At 42.5% G+C, this 20,975-nt stretch overlaps 1 protein-coding gene across 2 annotated transcripts in view; it reads left to right on the top strand.

Moving 5' to 3' along the window:
- TTC3 (tetratricopeptide repeat domain 3) overlaps window positions 1–20,975 on the top strand; it is a 185,910-nt gene that overhangs the window by 25,063 nt on the left and 139,872 nt on the right. For both annotated transcript variants that reach the window (XM_077479912.1, XM_077479911.1), the window contains exons 4-7: window positions 4,345–4,393; window positions 7,843–7,975; window positions 10,498–10,585; window positions 13,004–13,057. In XM_077479912.1, coding sequence (XP_077336038.1) covers window positions 4,345–4,393; window positions 7,843–7,975; window positions 10,498–10,585; window positions 13,004–13,057 — 324 coding nt within the window. The remainder of the gene's footprint in view (window positions 1–4,344; window positions 4,394–7,842; window positions 7,976–10,497; window positions 10,586–13,003; window positions 13,058–20,975) is intronic.

Raw genomic sequence — 20,975 nt, 5'->3', positions numbered from 1 at the left:
ACAGATCGGCTCCGGTTGAGGACATCGCGGATGCCTTGGACAGGTAAGTGTCCATATTTTATAAGTCAGCAGCTTCAGTATTTGTAGCTGCTGACTTTTAAAAAAAGTAAAAAAAAATTTTTGGCAGAACTCCGCTTTTAACTCCTGAAATGTCATCCTTTTGTTATGTGTTTTAAAGTGGTGACTGTTAGCCCACACAGCCGGGTCCGGGATAGTATTTAAATGGGGTAGCATCGGATTTCCGCAGAGGGGCATATGAGGACACATGTGAGAGGGCTTCCTATAGACTACTTGCCTGGCCTTTTTCGTGGTCTTCATGGGGGTTGTCACTGAGGAACCAGTCTTGGCTGGGGAAAACAGCGCATTGTAACCAGGACTCCTGGCCAATAGTAAATTTGGAAGTTAGGGAGTGCTAATCCTCCTTCTGACAGGGGAAGGTACAGTGTTCTCTTTGCCACGTAGGAGGCTTCCCGGCCCAGACAAAGGAGACCAACAGCCCTTCCAGCCTCCTAAAGAAACTTTTGGGAAAATGTGACCGAGTATTCTGAAAGAAGAACAAATGACTTGTAATCGTTGATCTATTTTGGAATTTATGGCTGAACTTGAAAAGGTTGTTCACTCTCGATCCCTAGGCGATCTGGTAGAGCTGGAGCCATTTTGCAGAGAGAAATGGTGAAACTTTTCCAAATGTAGAAAAGGGGTCTTGTCCATACAGACCAACAACTTGAGTCCCAGCCACCATTTAAAAATGGCAAATGGATGTGGGTTATTTGTGCTTAAAAATGACACCTGGTTTTAAGCTTCCCCCTGCTTGGCATCATTCAAAGAACATCTTTCATTTTTTTTTTAATACAAAGCATTCTTTGGTTGTCTAAGGTGACTATCGTGATGTCGTCCACTCCTTTTCTCCGCCTTGTCGAATCAGAAAAGGTTTTGTATGCGTTGAAAGAAAAAATGGCATTTTCTGAGTGGTGAAGGTGCCAAGCGATCGCCCTACTGTGCTCAGTGTACAGAATGGAAGCAACTGGAGCAGCATTCGGAAGATCATGGCTATCGCCATAGGTCAGTGGTTCTCAACTCCTGTCCTCAGGACCCACTAAATAAATGGTCAGGTTTGCAAGATAACGGAAATACATCACAGGTGATGTAATTTGCTGCTCAGTGATTGCACTATTCTAGTCTGTATCTCCCCAACGTAATACTTAAAATCTGGCCTGTTAATGGGTCCTGAGGACAGGAGTTGAGAACCACTGCTATAGGTAGTTCAAACTACTAGTTTTATGGTCAGCTTTCCTGGTGGCCAATCGGATATGGATACTTACATTGAGCCAAGCTGGACCAATGCAAAGTATAAAAACATAGATGGTCATGTGACCACTCTCTTCCTCAAATCTAAAGCTAGGAGGAGGGGGAGGAGGAGAGCAGCCAGAAAAAACGGAGCCATTGAGATATTTACAAGCTTTGTTTTATGACACAGGAGGAGTGGTGTAGAAGGCGCTGGAAAGTGATTATTTTTATTTTTTTTTAGCAACTTTAGACTTTGCAGGCAGCGCTGTCCCAGGGCCAATAGAGGCAGGCAGCCGGCCTGACACCCCCTCAATGAGTGGCTCCCGGGGGGCGGACCGCTCAATCCCCACCCCGTTGGTAAAACATAGTAAGGCTGTATAACAAGGGGGTGTTATACGCCGATAAGTACGGTAGTTACTTTAAGCATCCTATTGGCTGAAAAGTCTGCATGCATTATATATTTTTATTTCCTTCACTGGACGCCTTTGCTCAAGGGGAAGAAAAAGCAGCTGTAAAAATGCACCTAAAGCTGCATCTTGCAAATGCCTTTATGTGTATTATGCGTCTCGGCGTTCATTCATTCCATTAGCCAGAATATTAACTTATTATGGCCATTGGAATTAACCACTTAGGCATTAAATGTAGCTAACGCTTAAACACATTTATACTTGTGAAGACACGTTGGCCATATTATGCGGTAAAACGCTTCTCTCCTTGACACGCAAGTGATGTTTTTTTTTTTTTTTTTTTCCCCGCCTGTAAACACTCCTGCCCCTAAATGCTTGTAAACATAAAATGTGTGCATGGACACACAGGCTAAGACAGAGGAGCGTTTAGAGGCAAAAAAAAGTCAAAAGCCTTTAAAAGTGGCGTTTTTGCATTGTGCATGAGGACTAAACTGTGGCCCAACAGAAATCTGAAAATTGTAGGTGTGGTGCGTGTTTTTCAGCACGTTGTCCTTAATATGTAAATCGGAATTCTACATGTTGGCACCTTCTCTGAAAATGTTGATCTGGCATATGTTCAGCCCAGTCATTAGAGGGAATACTGCCTTTATTTCGATTCTGTGATTCTTCGACCCTAACTCTACCTGTTAAAGTCCTTTTTAAAATAGTTTTTTGGCAACCCTGGCCCAGACGATTTGCTGCACTAACAGGTGTGCTTGCTGGTTACGCTGTGTTACCTGTATGTAGCCTTGGCTATATACCGTATAAAATAATTTTGTTCCAGCTGTCAGACTGGGACTTCCCGTACCACTCCTGGAACAAAACAAGCGGGCTTGGTGCTGCTCAGCCATTCAAAGGGAGCTTTGCGTGGGATGATCTTCGTATCAGCCAATCAGCGGAAGCTTTGCATTCATTCATAGAATCTAGGGCTTCTTGTGACTGGCTGGCTGAGCAGCGAGGAGTTGGATAGGAAGTCATCCTAATGCTACCAGAACACAGCGCTGTATACTGTATGTATCTGAGGCTTATACAGTGCTCCTAGCAAGTGCACCTATTCGTTCAGCTAATGGTTCACGTTGGCCAAATTATTATTTTTTTTTTTTACAAATAACATTCTTTATTTGAAACACATGCATGGTTACAAGATATTTGTAATTATGATGCAATCGTTGTACCTTTTCAACCAAACAAACTAATTTAAAAGGACATTAAACATGAAGTTAGGCTTTCGGCATCCCAAGCCAGTGCATCACTGGTTAAAATTTTCCCACTTAAAGACCGCCCACAGCATATATACTGCGGCAGGGCGGCTCTGTTGCACGAAACGATGTAGCTGTACGTTGTATAATGCAATAAATACTGTGGGAGCCAATCGGCGGGTTATACAGTCATCAGTGGATTTTTATTTTTTTATTTTTTTTTAGCACTGATCACTTTGTCACTTAGACCCCTTTCACACTGGGGCGGTTTTCAGTTGCTTTAGCGCTGGAAATGGCCTCTGCTAAGCACCTGAATATCGCCTCCCATTCATTCCAGTGGGACTTTTCACACTGAGGCGGTGCGCTTGCGGGAGGTTCTGAAAAGTCCTGCAAGCAAGCATCTTTGGGGCGGGTTGGGAGCGCTGTATTTGGCGCTCCCAAAACGCCCTGTCCATTGGAATGAATAGGCAGCTCTTTCAAAGTGCCTTTTTTGGGGGTTTAAAAGCGCTGTTACAATGAGCAGCGCTTTAGCACTAACGGCCAGCGCTTTCAGAGTGAAAACGTTCTTGGGGGTCAGATTTGTCTGCTGCTATGTCGCAGTTCCACTAAAAATCGCTGATCGCCGCCATTACCAGTGAAAACCATTAAAAAAATAAAGTCCATAAATCTTGGTTTGTGCAAAAGTTATAGCGTCTAAAAATCAATATACACCTATTGGGATTTTTTTTAACAAAAATATGTAGAAGAAATCATGTTGGCCTACATTGATAAAGACTTTTTTTTTTTTTCCTTGGATATGTATTTGTGCGATTGTCAATTAAAGTGACGCAGTGCCAAGCCAAATCGCAAAACAGTAGACATTCTACAAAACGGAAAAAATCTTTTTTGTGGTTTCCGAAATATGTAGGGTTTTTTTCTGCAATATTTACAGTGTATTAATTCTTTTGACTTAAAGTCCATTTATGCATTGTATATTGCAGTACTGAGCAAACTGTATTTATATATTGATACCTCAGTCCCACTTTGTTTTTAGATGTCCATATTGTTATACATTTATACATTTTTATATTTTTTTTGATTATCCTGTTTTATGGTCTCTTGCCTGTACTATCCCTTGGGACATCTTCCTATTTCCAAATTGCAAAACAGGGCCTGGCCATTAAGGGGGTAAAACCTCCCAGGCTGAAGTGGTCAAACATTACATGGACTGCATTCATGTCATTTATATTCAACACCGTTTTTTCTAAACGAATGCAGTTGAGGAAGATGTAAAGTGTGCTATATCTGGTTGGCGCAGCTTCTAATGCACATGGTTAGAAGCTCACAGTGTGCAGTGACATTGGAATAGGCAATTTCAGTATAGCAGAGGAGCCTGTACAACTGTGCAAGACTGAATTTCTTCTTTCTTTCAGGGTCATAATAGGAAACCTGCTGACCCTTTCATAGACATTGTAAGAAAAGGTAAGCTTTCGGATTGCTGTATCATTGTGTCAAGTTGCAATCTTTTTAATGACTTTGTCATTGTGTGTGGAGTTATTTATACAGGGCTACTTCAAATCTTGTTCCCTTATAGAAGGTTAAACGGCACAGTGCTTGTGCTGTCTAACCCATGGGTCTTCAAACTATGGCCCTCCAGTTGTTCAGGAACTACAATTCCCATCATGCCTAGTTCTGTCTGTGAATGTCAGACTTTTACAATGCCTCATGGGATGTGTAGTTTTGCAACAGCTGGAGGGCCGTAGTTTGAGGATCCCTGGTCTAACCTGTCCCATCTGTAAGCTGTAAAATAAACTTGGTTGATCCTGCCTATTCCTGTGTCTCCCTTGGTTTGCTGCCCACGGTAATTGGGATTGCTGAGCCCTGATTACCGTGGTCAGTTTACATGTCTGTCATCCCGCTGCCCTCCTCTCTCTCTTCCCCCCTCCGTGTGTGTGTGTGTCGTCTCCACCCCTGCCACTATTAGTAAACTTAAAAAAAAAATTACTGCCAGACACTCTTTCTTTTTATGCAGCCCTAACACACTGTGTAAGTGTTTGTTAAAATCTATGCTCCTAACATCCTTTTTCAGCTATCTTCAGGCCAATCACGTGACTCCCAGTCGCTCTCCTCCTCCATCTATGGGCTACAGCGGTGCGGGGGCTGAGCGGCCAGCACGGCGGTCATGTGAACTTCCAGGCTGACGTCAGAGGGCGTTTTCGGCCCCTCCCACTGTTGCCCTTAGATTGGAGGAATAGAGCGACCGGGAGTCACGAGACTGTCCTGAAGATACCTGAAAAAAGATTTTCAACATACACTTAGTGTGTCATGGCTGCATTAAAGAGAGGGGCTGGCAGTGAATTGTTTTGTAAGGTTACAATGACTTAAAAAAAAAAAAGAAAAGTCAGCTGTGACATGCAGTAGACCTCCAGACAAGCAGCAAAATGCACAAATTGCCTATATGGGAGCTATTTTACCTGCCAGGTCTCCAGGCTAACTGTCATTTCAGATGGCTCAGACAGCCTGAAGACCTGGCACTTCTCTACTGCTTTTAGTGATGCAACTCATTTCTGCCCCTCCTGCAGCCTGTCACTGCTGGACTGAAGGAGACGCAGCTGACTGAGTTCATCTTTGTAATTTATACTCTTACCTCTTATTAGACATGAGCTCTGCAGCACAACTGATTGGAAACATGGAAAATTTACTGGCGGAGCACATTTCTTACTGGCAACCTGAGAAATTACAGAACGCCTATTGAAAACTAACAGTAAATATTAATAACAGTATAAACATGATATGGAAACGCTGACAATACCTATAGCAAAGTAATTTGCTTGATTTACACTTAAAGGGGTTGTAAAGTAAAATTTTTTATTTTTTTAAAATAACAAACATGTCATACTTACCTCCACTGTGCAGCTCGTTTTGCACAGAGTGGCCCCGAACCTGCTCTTCTGGGGTCCCTCGGCGGCTGTCTCTGCTTCCTCCCGCAGGTGCTTCTCACGTTAATGCGAGCTCCCTCGCATTGGTGAGAAGCACTGCGGGCGCGCTCCCGTGATACAGCCGGCGGCTATAGCCGCTCGCTGTATCACAAGGCCCCGCCCCCCGGCGCGCTGCGTCATTGGATGTGATTGACAGCAGCGCGAGCCAATGGCTGCGCTGCTTTCAATCCATCCACTCCAGCCAATCAGCGGCCAGGCTGAGCGGCGAAGAGGACAGCGGGGGCGAGCGCGGGATTTTCGAGGGGTCAGGTAAGTAAAACGGGGGGACTGGGGGCGCTGGCAGTGTGAGATGTTTTTTCACCTTAATGCATAGAATGCATTAAGGTGAAAAAACATTTACCTTTACAACCCCTTTAAGTCAACACAGCATGAAATTATCAGCCCCTGATATTTACTGGCAGTTGTAAAAAAAAAATCACTGATTTTTACAAACTGTCAGTAAATTTAATGTTGTTGCCAACCCTGGTGGGCTGGTTTCTGCCAGTCACAGGCTCTCCAGCCTGTGTCTTAGGTTTCATGTACACTTTCAGCTCCTAAACTCCACTCCATAAAGGATTGTGTCCATGTACACAAAGGCTTTTAGGAGCTGCTGCGGGTAGGTGAGGTTTAACCTCCCTCTTCTGAACATTATGAAAGAATTGCATTCAGGATAGGAGCCTTGTAGAATAAAAAAAGGTACAGCAGTTGCGATTTATTATTTTTTTTTTCCCATGCCGGTTTAACTCTTTATCAAATCCTATGTTAGGAAAAAACACATTCAAATAGATTTTGGTGCAAACACACACAATTTACTTCCCATTTTTTGGTACAGAATAAAAAAATGTGTGATAGTGTAGAGTAAATGGATACCAAATACCTCAGGCCTCAAAACTACATGCACCTGTTAAATGGCAAAAAATGTAGTACCCAAAATGAATGGACTGTGTGCAGGGTGGCAGAATTGATGTAAAAAAATGTAATATCTTCTTCTTTTTATTTTTTTTTATTTTATTGCCTGTATTGCTATCACAAGGGGACTAGCAAGCCTCCTATGTGATGGCATTGGGCAGGTGACGGGTGGTACTTATGAAAAACCACACCAAATTTGCATCTGAATATGCCAAGTGCAAAAAATAAATAAAAATAGTTGTGCAAAACCATATACATCCTTAATAAATACAGTACATCAGATGCAGAATCTCTTTAAACATATCAAAGAAAGCATATCCAGTATACATATACCTTTTTGGAGCGATCAATACAACTATGCATCAAACTATGTAAAGTGCAACCATTTATAAGTAGCGACGGGGGAGGGAGTCGGAGGTCTGTCTGCCCCCCCCCCCCCCCCGACCGATGGAGCACCAGCCGCCACTGTTATAGAGTGTCACTTAAGCCCCATACACATGATCAGATTTTCTGCTGATTTTTGTCTTCAGATTTATCAAAACCATGTAGTAGAAGGGCCTGCCTGATTGCACACACATTGAAACCCCTAAGGTTTGACCTCATATTATGTGGTTTTGGTAAATCTGAAGGAAAAAGTCAGCAGAAAATCTGATAGTGTGTATGGGGCTTAAAGTGACATCTGTGAGTCTTCTGGGGCTGTTGACATCACATCCAAAATGGTACCCAGCAGGAGATTTCAGATGTCTGCATAAGAGGTTTTTACAGGTAAATAAAACACCCACATATATATTCTGGGAAGATTTTTGTTAAAATGCTGTGATGACTGGAACCCCTTCTCAGCGTCTCATTTGACATACACAGAGAAGGCAATAAAGAGAGTAGGCTAGGTGGGGTAATGATTTCAGGGGGACGGGGGTGACAAGCACATATCGTCCTAAAATCTGCATGATTTGAAACTAGAGTCTGGCTTTAGTTGCTTTTTTCTTTGCATGTTATATGCGTAATACCCATTCTTTAATTTCTTTTTTTTTTTTTATCTCATAGTTGAACCAGTCACCTTCTGGTTTTCTCACACAAGTGCCGAACGAATTGAGAATTGTGAGTTAATGAAGATGTATATGTTATGGCCCGTTTTCATGCATGCCTCAAACAACACAACAACATGTTTGCGGACTAGGTGAGTTGCTTCTTTACTTTTATTGGTCCTTTTTTAGCAGCTCCTCTCAAATTCACTGTAAGAGAAAAGCCACATGTAAAACTACTGATATTTGCAGCTCTACCTGGACCTGGTATGGTGGTGAGCTGGCTTCATCTTTTTATGTTTTTGAAGAACTAGTGTTGCAAGCTCCTGTTTCACTGTTAATGCAGTTAAACTTGCCTTTCCTTCTGTGGTGACTGTACCTCGCCAGTGCTGGCATCTTCTACTGGGTGCCGGCCTCAGCCGTCTTCACTGGCTAGAGCGGGATGATGACACTCATGCCAAAGAATGCTGCAAGCAGGCAGATTGGGGTATTTTATTGCAGAAGAGGAGACTTTTCTTGTCTCTTCAGTAAGGAGCCTGCTTACTCGCAGTTTGTGACAGTGGAACTTTTGGTGGTTCTTTAACCACTTTCAGACCGGACCATTGTGCTGGCTTAAGACCAGACCAGACCACTTTTTGCGGTTCGGCACTGCGTCGCTTTAACTGACAATTGCGCAGTCGTGCGATGTGGCTCCTAAACAAAATTGACATCCTTTTTTCCCCCACAAATATAGTTTCCTTTTTGTGGTATTTGATCCCCTCTGCGGTTTTTATTTTTTGCGCTATAAACAACAATATAGCGACAATATTGAAAAAAACGCATTATTTTATTGCTATAATATCCCTCAAAAATATATATAAAAAAAACTTCCCCTCCCCCCCCCCTTCAGTTTAGGCCGATACGTATTCTTCTACATATTTTTGGTAAAAAAAATGCAATAAGCGATTATTGATTGGTTTGCGCAAAAGTTATAGCATTTACAAAATAGGGGATAGTTTTATGGCATTTTTATTAATTATTTATTTATTTTTTTACTAGTAATGGCGGCGATCAGCGACTTTTATTGTGACTGCGACATTATGGCGGACATTTTTGACACATTTTTGGGACCATTGTCATTTATACAGCAATCAGTGCTATACAAATGCAGTGATTCCTGTGTAAATGACACTGGTAGTGAAGGGGTTAACCAGGGGGTGGCAGTGTAGGGGTTAATGTTCCTAGTGGCGTGTTACTGTGGGGGGCTGGGCTGTGTGTTGGTGAACATTGATCTCTGCTCCAATCACATGGAGCAGAGATCAGTGTCACTTGTTGCTAGGCAGAACAGGGAGATGCTGTTTACAACGGCATCTCCCCGTTCAGCTCAGCCGCCCCGTGAGACAATTTGCGGGTATCCCCGCGGCGATAGAGTCACAAAAACGCATTCCATATATGTTCTGAATGTGTTTCTGCATGCACATTCTTAACATGTTTTTAAAGCATTTCAGTACAGGCCAGTGCAGGAAAAATGCTGCATGTCCCTTTTTTTTAATGTATTTTTTATTTATTTTTTTCTTGTGAACTGAAATGCCCCGATACTGACCGTACTGGTGTGACCTATGCTAACGGAAACTATATAACGTGTGTGTGTGTGTGTGTATATATATATATATATATAATATCTCTATCGTGTGAACAGCGGCCGCTTGGTAGCAGTAAAACTGCAATAGGGCGGTGGGCAAGTGCTTTAGATAAGAAACCAAAAGCAGTCAGATGTTATAACGGCATGAAATGTGTGAACTTTGTCCTGTATAATGTGTTCTTAGTTATATTGTTTTTCACTAGATATGTGGGAGAGAGGAATTTAGAATCTAGTCTCATAATTGCGGCTGTTATTTTAGACGTGTGGGAGAGAGATGATGTCACGCTCCAATCTTTTTGGTTATGGCTATTATTTCTAAGATCACTTGATACCTGTATGGTCACCATATAAAAGGTCAGATTAATATGCAGACTCCAAATATAATTTGCAATATTGCCTTAGATTGTCAAGAGTTCCCTCTTCCTCTGGATATGTGTCCGAGATAAAGTATAATGTAGGAGATGTTGTATAAAAAAACTTCAGTTTATTTCTGATTGCTGTCACTTTGCTACCTAATGCTCTGTAATCCGGTGGGCACCAATATCAATCTGTAAACAATGTATAGACTTGAGATATATCTGTGTGGATCTCCTTCATTTAAAGGCTCTGCACTACAAAAGAAACAATGTAAATATCCTTGTTTGTGGTTACAGATGGCACAAAGAAACCTAACATATGTTCTCTCCCTTCTGCCCAATAATAAAAACTTTAAAGTGAACCTATTATGGCTGCTCTTATCTAGAAACACATTTATGAAAAATTACTTTGGTAAATCGATCGTACTACTTTCACATGTAATAGAGACTTTTAGGAGTTTAAAAGATTAATTATTCCTTTCAAGATGCTTTAAGTTTAAAAGATCATTACCACTAAAGCAATATATTTGATATCAAGGTAGGCTTTTGGATGCTTTTTCCTGTCTTCTGTTCATTTAAAAATAATTTGTCATTGTAAATGATGCATTTACATTATGCAAATGTACATCCGGTGTGAACATTACATTAATCCAATTTAAAGGCACAATTTAATCTATTATGAATATGTTGTGTTTTTCAGAGAACCTCATAGTTTAGAGATGACCATTAAAGAGTTAAACTTTATTGAGCTGTTAGAAGATCTTGCTGAGCTCTTTAAGAAAATATCGGTAAGTTGGCATCTAGCAGTATCCAGTAAGTCATCATCTGTACCTTTTTTTTCCTTGGCAAGTCTGGCTTTTAGGTGGGCTATTTTTGAAGCCCCTTTTTTATTCAAAAAGTAAATTGACAAAATAGGACTATCATACCAACAACTGTATGACCGAACATATGTGGTCACCCCTTATAATTATTATTACATTTTACAGCACGCAAAGACATTCTATACAGGGCTGGTATACTTCCAACCTTGTGGTAACTCTTTGAGGAAGGGCCTTATCTGTTCCAGCATGACTATGCCCCTTTCACGAAGCCGGCTCCATTGAACGTGAATTCCAGGCATGATGTATTCTTGCATAGTTACAGATTGGACCAATGTAATAATGCATATACCATACCCGGCCGATGCCCTTGGAAGCAATGCCAGTGAACTCCACTTGTTTTCTGGGTCCTGTGCTCAGTGGCTGGTCTGATGTGTTGTAAATACAGGAGGTTGGCTGCTCAGCACAGGCACTGTTCAGACGAATCTTTGCATTTTTTGAATGAATGCAAAATATTCTCTTAATGGATGAGGTGGATAGCGTGGCATTACCGACCCACACCTCACACCGTTCCCCCCCCCCCACACACATTGTAAAAGATGGGAAACATTGTTTGGTTCTCTAACTTTTGCTGTAGCTGTAAATGTCAGCTTTTGTGATGAGCAAGAGGTTGGGTGTAGTTCTTTTAGGGGGAGCAGTCCCTGTTTGTTCAGTAGTGAGACAGAAGAGCATTGGGATACAGTAGTGGAGCAGTAGTGTACAGTGGTGGGGCAGATGAGAAAAGGGTGTACGTTTTGAGGGAAGATGAGCAGGGGGGTTACAGAGGTGGGACAGAAGAGCAAGGGGGTACAGTGGTGGGGCAGATGAGCAGATAATTTCAGTGCTAGGACAGATGAGAAGATGGTTCAGTGGTGAAGATGTGCATGGAGGTACACTGGTGGGGCAGATGAGAAAGGGGTAACATTGGTGGGGCAGATTTGCAGGGGGGACAGTGATCTGAGGCGTGAGTGTGCAAGATGTTAATTTCTCACTACTAAATAGTTTACAGCATTTACTTTACTTTATAAAAAATCCAATTTTTTTTGGTATAAAATCGGCACTCTCAAGTCATCTGAAAATATTTTTTGGCACACTGCTCCAAAAGGTTGCCTAACCCTGAGATATGGTATATGCATAGTTGCATTTGTTCAAGCTGGTACAATGTAACCATGTAAAAATATACAATGCCTGGAATTCTTTAAGACATGATTAGTTGTGTTTGGAGTGTAAAGCAGCCTTTTTAAACCTCCTAACCACCGAGAAACTTACATTCAGGTCTTGGGGAACTCTTGTTAAAATCAATTTATCCGGTGTCGGTGGTTAAAAAAACAAAACAAAACGCTTACATTGGATGTCGGTGGGAAGAATGCCCTTTCTATCCATGATGGTCAGAAGGCTAATCTTTCAGATAGCTAAAAAAGATGTTGTGCTGCTGGTTCTGCCAAGTGATGTTTGCTCAGGAAATATTCAGGCACCAGCAGGTGGGAGGCTAATAAACCACAGCTCATGGAAAATTATAGCAACCTCTTGAGATACACTGGTTGAGAAATGGCTGGTGTGGTGGAACTCAAGTGGGTGCTACCAAGCTCTGACCTTCACCCCACTGAACTCCTTTAGGATGAATCGGAATGCTAATTGGAGGGGGTGGGGATGTCTACTTCATATAAATTCCTATGGTTTTGGAATGGGATGTCAAGCAAGTTCATATGAACATGATTTTCGAGTTTACGCAAGCTTATGGCCATATTGTGTCCATAACCAATTTTTATTTTGACTTTTTATTTGAATGCGCCACTTTTTGAAAAGGATTTTTCATGTACATGATGAGCTGAGATGTGTTTAGACACAAGTCCAAACCCTCCTGAGCTGTCCTGCTGGCAGACTGTCAGAGTGGACAGTAGTGGTCGACCAATATATCGGCCAACCCCAGGTCCCGCCCACCTCAGACATCGCGGTGAATTCTGACAGCAGGTCTCTGCATTCAGTTATATAAAGTGTAACTGAAACTGACAAATTGGCTCATTGTGGAACCTGCCAGTGGCAACCAGTTCCACCTGCCAAAAAGAAATATCGGGTGGAAAAAAAAGGCATCATATATTGGCCGGTGTGATTTCTAAATATCAGCTAGAGAAAAAACTGTTCCGGTCGACCCATAGTGGACCGCCAACTGCCTCTACTTTAACAGCTTCCCTCGGGATAGGTCATGCTGTTCTGGACACACCTGAGCTAATCCCTAATGTTGAGTGAAGTAGAGAGCAGATTTATAACAGTCTATCCCTTTTAGCTGTAGTAGTCTTCTATATAGCATCTTTTTGTTATTTGACTGACTGACTGTTTTTAATGTTCCAGGACCGACGAGCGTTGGTGGAGGAGGCATTCAAAATTGGATGGAAAATGGAAAAAGTAATGTACCATAATCTAGTTGATGTGGATTTTTTTTTTTATATTTTTTTTGGTTAATGCAAGTTTTAGATTTGACCAAACTAGATTTAGTCATTCCCTAACTAGATTTTCTAGTTTGGTCTTGACTGTTTTGTAGATGAGACCTCCATTTTGTAATACCGTTTTTTTTTTTTTTCAAAATGTAGGCCCTCTTCACACGGGGCGGATCCACTCTGCGAGGAGATCGCTCCGTTGATCCGTGCTGAGCAGACGGGTAACAGGTCCATCTCCGCTCAGTGTGCAGGGATGGATGTGTCAGAGCCCCGCTGTTTTCTGTGGGAAGATCGGATGAAAACGGACAGCATGTTCGTTTTCATCCAAATCCACTGGATGGATGGCGACTGTGTCAATCTAAAGTTTTAGTAAATTAACCACTTATTGTCCATTCGTCATTATCCATTCATTATACATCCATTTATTATTATTCATACATTCATCAATCTGTCTATCATCATTTATTATCCATTCATCATCATCGGTATTTGCTGATTGTTCTTTGAAATGTACATGCTTAAGTAGACTGATGAAAGAGATGAATATGTGTGCAGATGATGGGAAATGGTAATTTATACTCACAATTGGTACCCGTTTGTCTTACAAACCTACAAGTCATATTTTTTTTTTACTGCAATATAGCTCTTAACTAAATGCCTTTTGAATTGCTAAAGCATTGTCTATTATAAAAAGCTGGGTTTGTTTTATACTTTCTTTGTTGCATATTAGCAATGTTGATGTCCTGCAGCCACTTTACATCTACATGCAATCCAGCAACTGCACATGACATTTCTCAGTTTGGGTTTCCTGCTGGTGACAACAGTGGAATATGCCTGTGCATTATTCATTGGCACAAAAGCTTGTAGGCTCAATTAGGAGTGATTGTAACAGGATGACAATGAATGAGCATAATTGGGAGACTGGGACAGTGTCGTCCTATAAAAGCAAAAAGCCCACACAAGGATCTTCATTGCAGGATCACTAGTTATTTTAATAAAATGTGCACATTTAAAATATTGATCTATTTTGAAAATTATATGTGTCTAGCAAAAAAAAATTCTGTATTGTATATCACAGGGCACGGAGCCACAGTAATAACTGTATGGGTTATATGGCACCTTCAGGTGGGGGACAATGGCACACCCTAAACAGGAAGTTCAGTTCCCCATATAACCCCTCCCCTCCTCAGGTTTTTTCGCATTTGTCTTAGGTGTTGGTCACAAGTAAATATGGGCTGTCCTGAGCTCCGCTGGAATATTTCTTACTGGGGCAAGCCATGCAACCAGATTAGTTCAAAGTGTCTTTTCCAGGCCGATTTGAACGGTACGTGGACCTCTTGCCCGAAGAAACAAGGTTTTGTCTGTAACACTTCTCTTATTAGAGAACAGGACCCTGGGATCCAGTATTTGTTTTTTTCAGCCATATTTTTGGAGGGGTGCTTTTTACAGGGCTGTGGATCCCCCGAAAAAGGGGACCCCAGTCCCAGAAGGTTTTCTAAACTGAGCCCACCGTGAGAGGTGAAGATTGGGTCTGTTACCACAGAACCCTGCAGCTGGATAAGGTAAGGGAAATCCTAAGGAATTTTTGTAATCCTTGTTGGGTTTTCTCCTTTAACCTCTACAGATTCGCGCTATATCTGAATGATGGCTACAGTGAGGACCTGCTTTGTCGGGACTATGTCTATTGACGTCGTCCCGTGCCCGAGTGGCCTGCGCTCCCTTGCAGGGTGCGCGCAGCACGCTCTGTGATCAGCAAGTCTGAGACTCGCTGGATCACAGATCGGAGTAAGGGGTCGATCCCGACCCCTTACCATGTGATCATCTGTCAGCCAATGACAGCTGATCACGTGATGTAAACAGGGCCGGTAATCGGCTATTTTTTCTCTTCACGCTGACAGCGTGAGGAGAGAAAAATGCTGATCACCGGCGGCCGTGATCGGGACATCAGTACCGATCACGGCGAGCTGCTGCAGATTGCTACTGCACATCCTTAGTGCCCACCTGTGCCCCCCGCCAGCGCCACCCATCGGCACCCTCCAGCATCACCCATCAGTGCCCACAGAGTCGGTTGACGAGCCCACTTCCTGTTTGAGTTCACTAAAGCCCCGCAAGTCTTGAGTGCCTTTCCTGTCCATTCATTACTAGAAAAGCTTATGCATTCTGATTGGAATCACCCGTAAAAGCATTTTTTTTCCTCTTGCGACGTTTTCAACACTTTATCCTATGGAGGAAAAAAATTACTAAGATGTGGAGTATACTAGCAATTGACGCTTTTATATCCTCTGTGAACGAATGAAGTTTGTCTTGTCCGGTTGACAATGCACAAATGCTTAGGGAGTAAACTGATAAAAAAAAAAATTGGAATTCCTGTTAAACGTTTTCTCCCTGGCAGGTTCAGTCGCTCAACCTGCAGCGGGGGGGGGGTATGTCAATCCTTGAGAAACCACTTGAAACAGGTGCTCAAGGTGTTCCCTGAACAGCAGGCCTAGGAATTAACTGAGCTGCCAGCGGCTTTGTGCTTTGCAATCGACGCAATCAGAGATTCTATTCTTCAAACCTCTTTCTTTACGCTTGGGTTGGTACATATGCGTAGAATCTTATGGTTTAAAGGTTGGTCAGCCGAAGTGCCATGGAAGAAGCTCCTGGCAGGTTTTCCTTTTCACTGTGAGAAGCCGTTTGGGGAGGATTTGGACAAGTATATCCAAAAAATATCAAGTTGGAAGAAGTACCGTTTTTCCAGTTAAGAAAAAGAGTAAACGTCCCTCATTTAAACTGGCTCTTTCTCTGGTGCCATGGGCATCTGCCTCCAGGCAGTCACAACGGCCTCCACCGTCAGGTTCAAGAGGTAAACTTTTAGGGTGAACACTAGGGACAAGAGAAGTCCTGGAGGAGGAAGCCGGCAAGACAGAACACTAACGCCTCTTTATGAAGGGGGGAAGACTTCTGCAGTTCTCAAAGGTCTGACAGAATTTCGGGACAGATGGGTGGTTTCCACAATTGCTCTAGGTTACAAACTAGAGTTCCCATCTCGTGGCTTCCTCAGGTCAAATGTCCCCAAAGATTCAGAGAAAAAGAAGTGTGTGTCTGTCTCTCTCGCTCTCTCTCGCTCTCTCTCGCTCTCTCTCGCTCTCTCTCGCTCTCTCTCGCTCTCTCTCGCTCTCTCTCGCTCTCTCTCGCTCTCTCTCGCTCTCTCTCGCTCTCTCTCGCTCTCTCTCGCTCTCTCTCGCTCTCTCTCGCTCTCTCTCGCTCTCTCTCGCTCTCTCTCGCTCTCTCTCGCTCTCGCTCTCGCGTTAGACCGACTTTTGTCGCAAAAGGTGATCATGGTGGTTCCTGTGGAAGAGCAGGGGTCAGGGTTTTATTCAAACCTTTTTACGCTACCAAAACCAAATGAGGATGGCAGGCCCATTTTTAGATCTCAAAGATCGAAATCAATTCCTCTTTTCGCATGGAATCAATCCGATCAGTAGTCTTCATCCTACAAGGGGCAGAGCTTCTGGCATCAATTGACATCAATTATGCATACCTGCATGTATTTTCCCTGCTCACCAGAAGTATGTGTTTCGAAGTAGAAGGACTTAATTTTCAGTTTGTAGCCTTGCCTTTCGGTCTAGCTACTGCACCTCGGGTGTTTACAAAACTTCTGGCCCTTCCCCTGGCCAGGTTAAGGACTCGAGGTATAACAATAATAGCATACCTGGACGACCTGCTCTTAATAGACCAGTCGGTATTCCACTTGGACCAAAATGTGGTCACCACAGTCAGCTACCTGGAATACCTAGGTTGGCTCATGAACCTAGAGAAATCTTCTTTAAAGCCAGTAAGTAGATTAGAGTACTTGGGTCTGGTCATAGATACAGCCCGGAAGAAGGTGTGTTTACCCCAGGCAAAGATCAGCGCCATAAAGGCGCTGATCCAAGGGGACGGGGCAAAGAAGGGTCCTTCTATTCGCCTTTTTGCATGAGGTTGTTGGAGCTTCATTCAAAGCAGTTCCCTATGCTCAGTTTCATTCGAGACTGCTGCAAAACAGTATCCTATCGGCCTGGAACAAGAAGATCCAGGCACTAGATTTTTCAGTACGTTTGTCGCCAAAAGTACGTCGGAGCCTCAGCTCGTGGAGGATATACGAAAATCTGCAGAAGGGGAAATCCTTCTTGCCGGTTACCTGGAAGGTAGTAATAACAGATGCCAGCCTTTCAGGTTGGGGAGCAGTCCTGGAAGATGTGTCTATCCAAGGGAAAATGGTCAAGAACCGAAAGGACCTTGCCCATCAACATTCTAGAAATTCAGGCAGCGCATCTAGCCCTAAGGGCCTGGACATTCAGGTTGCAGAATTCTTCTTAGAGGTCGACCAATATGGGTTTTTCTCTGGCCGATGCCGATATTTAGAAATCATGGCGGCCGATAGCCGATATATGATGCCCATTTTTTTTTTTTTTTTTATTTGGGCCGATATGTTAGGCCGATTTTATTTTATTTATTTATTTATTTTTAATCCCCCTTGATCTAACACACCTTTCCCACTGGGGCGTTCGCTTTTGGGCTAAAAATAGCGCCTGTAAAGTGCCTGCAAAATGGCTCCCCTGCAGTCTGCGTGAAAGACAGAGTGCTTTCACACTGAGGCGATGCGCTGGCAGGATCTTAAAAAAAAAAAAAAGTCCTGCAAGCAGCACGTTTGGAGTGGTGTATACCGCTCCTCCACCACTCCTGCCCATTGATATGAATGGGCACCACTGCCGAAGCGCATGCAATGCGCTTTGGCAGCGGTGCTTCATGGGCGTATTTAACCTCTTCCTTGGCCGCTAGCTGGGTTATATGTGCCCCACTAGCAGCCAAATAGCACCGCTAAAATGATGGTAAAGAGCCGCTAAAACTTGCGTTTTACCATCAACTCCTTCCCGCTCCAGTGTGAAAGCAGTCTTCATAAGTGATACAGAAAATTTGTTACACTTAAACATTTATTAAACAAAATAAACCTCCAATCAGTTTACTTGTATGTATGATTTAGATAAAAAAATAAAAAAATAAAACCTATATATTCAATAAAAACAGGTAGTCAAAACTTTTGGACAAAAAAAAAAAAAAAATGGGCTAACTTAACTGTTGTTTATTTTATTTTTATTTTTTAAATGGTGTATTTTTTTCCGAAAAAAATATGCATTTGAAAGACCTCTGTGCAAATGCCGTGTGACATAAAATATTGCAACAACCGCTATTTTATTCCCTAGGATCTCTGCTAAAAAAATATATCATTTTTGGGGGGTCTAAGTGATTTTCTGGCAGAAAATACAGGATTTTTACTTGTAAACAACAAGTGTCAGAAAAGATTTAGTCTTTAAATGGTTAAACTGAGAACTTCTACACACAGAGATGATTTCATTCATTCAAGTGTAAACATTGTATCATTTTGTTCTTTTCTTGGCAGCCTGCCCAGAGAGGAGGAAAGGGTATCTATGAGGACTCAGTCAACTTACACTGACTTCTATACAGAAGTCATTTCAAAGTCCCGCTGTAGTTTTTATCAGCACAATTGGCCGATGCCGATTATTTAAAAAACGGCAAATATCGGCTGATATATCGGCCGGCCGATATATCGGTCGACCTCTAATTCTTCTGTCAAGATTCAATCCGACAGTGCCACAGCAGTGACTTATATCAATCACAAAGGGGGCACCAGAAGTAGGGCAGCCCAGGGAGAGGTAACCCATATCCTAACCTGGGCAGAAAAACATGTGCTGTGCATTTTGGCAATCTTCATTCCAGGGGTAGAAAACTGGCAGGCAGACTACTTCAGTCGCCAGCAGTTGTTCCCGGGGGAATGGTCCCTTCACCCTGGCATCTTCCTGGCTATATGCCAAAGCTGGGGGATCCCGGATGTAGATCTGTTTGCTTTCGGATTCAACAACAGTGGACAACTTTGTGTCAAGAACAAAGGATCCACTCGCATGCAGAACAGATGCGTTGGTGACCCCATGGGATCAGTTCTCACTGGTTTATGCATTCCCTCCTATTCTGCTGCTACCTGGACGACTTTGCAGGATCAAGCGAGAAAGGAAGTCGGTAGTTCTTGTGGCCCAGAAGATCTTGGTATGCAGAAATAGTAAACATGGTGGTAGGGGCTCCATGGACTACTATGTCCAGACCTGCTATCGCAGGGACCAGTGTTCCATCCTACTTTACAAATGCTAAATTTAATGTATAGATATTAAAAAGGATTGGAGATAAAGCCAATCCTTGTGGGACCCTGCAAGACAGAGCTATCAGAGGAGACAAGCTGCTTCTGGCTCAGGAAGGTTCCCGACCAATATTGTTGGGATCTACCTAGCTGTCTTTGAATGTGATTTACAGCCAGAGCCAGCTGTGCCTCACTGTACAGCTCTCCACTGAGTGATCGAGGAGCAGAGCGGGAGCAGTGACTGACAATCAATGCCCTCCACTACAAGCAGACTGAGAATTGAGCGGTCATGTAATCGCTCAGTTCTTGGGCTCAGAGCCAACGTGAGGCAAATGCACAGAGGTGCAAGTATGCATGTTTGTTTTTTTTGTTTTTTTTACAATCCCCCAACATACGTCTTCTTTAAGGCTTATGAAATTTAAGTGATTGAGTTTGCTTATACTTTCATGTGGGTAACCTAAATGAGTAGCAGTAGCACTTGACAAAGCCAGAGTCAATCTCATAGGACATATTTATAAAACTGACAACAAAATTCTCAGGAACAAAATAGTTATGAAAATCTGATCAGTTTTTGCATGATGTGACACTGGCCTTACGTTTACGGTATTGTGGAATGCAAATTTCATCCAGGTACCCTCTGCCTGAGGAGTCTTTGACACCTCCTTCTGGTAACACTTTTGCTGTTTCATAAGTACAGATCAGTGATTTCTATCAGTGTTTTCTATCAGTGTAGGTGTCGGATGCAGGATTACAAAGGTGTGTTGTGTGTTTTGTGAAAAGAAAAAAAAAAGTCGGAGTGACTAGTCCAACAGCATTTTTGTAATATTATATATCTGTGTAGAATACCAGTGTTTTTTTCTTTAACTACTTGCTCTCCAGGGCAATTCTTAATGTTGCATATTAAAATCCGCATTTTGTTGCTAGAAAATGTACATCCCCAAATATATATTTTCTGAAATCAGACCCTGGACAATAAAACTGTGGCCGTTACAATATTCTTTTTTATTTTTTTTTGTCGCATGGTATTGGCACAGCTATTTATCAAATTCAAATTTCTGGAGGAAAAGCCTCCTATGTGATCCCTTTTGAGCAGGTAAAGGGAACTCTGTAGGTGAAAGGTACTCTGTATGGAGACATCAGGGGTCCATTAGACCTCCAGTTTCTCTTCTGCCCTCCAATGCTTCACCATCATGCACAGAATGGGGCAGGGAAAACGTGTTTCTTATCACAACATTAAAAGTGATTGGCTGCACAGACTCGCAGATCACTTATTTTCAACAGACACCAAGCTTATGTGTGCCACGAGCCTATTATAACAACATCAGCCAGGACATTTTTGTAGGTTTAGCAGCTAGCAAGTGATTAATCGATTAGAAAGTTGCATATTAAGATTGACCAAGTGTAGTTATCTGTAGACCTAACTGGCTTGTTTACTAAGGCATTTGGGTTTTTAACCAGAACTCTAGGATCACTCCCCCGGATTTTTTTTCTAAATCCATAATATAAAATATATAATAATATATTTTTGAAGTCATGCAACTTGTATATGTATCTGACTGGGCAGAAGACTTGTATAAAAAAAACTCTGCAGATCCTCACATTGGGTGGTTATACTGCATTTCAGAGAGGTCTGATGTAAAACTTCACGCCCCTCTGAGATTTGTTTTGGGAGGGAAACTGCTTCACTGGTCTTGAACGGGTGCAAGTGTCTGCC

The sequence above is a fragment of the Lithobates pipiens genome, unplaced genomic scaffold (genome assembly GCF_037356315.1).
Source record: "Lithobates pipiens isolate NorthernLeopardFrog02 unplaced genomic scaffold, aLitPip1_a1.2 Scaffold_16, whole genome shotgun sequence".
In the NCBI taxonomy this organism is placed as follows: domain Eukaryota; kingdom Metazoa; phylum Chordata; class Amphibia; order Anura; family Ranidae; genus Lithobates; species Lithobates pipiens.
Note: the sequence above shows the minus strand (reverse complement) of the source record. Positions and strands in the feature narration are given on the sequence as shown.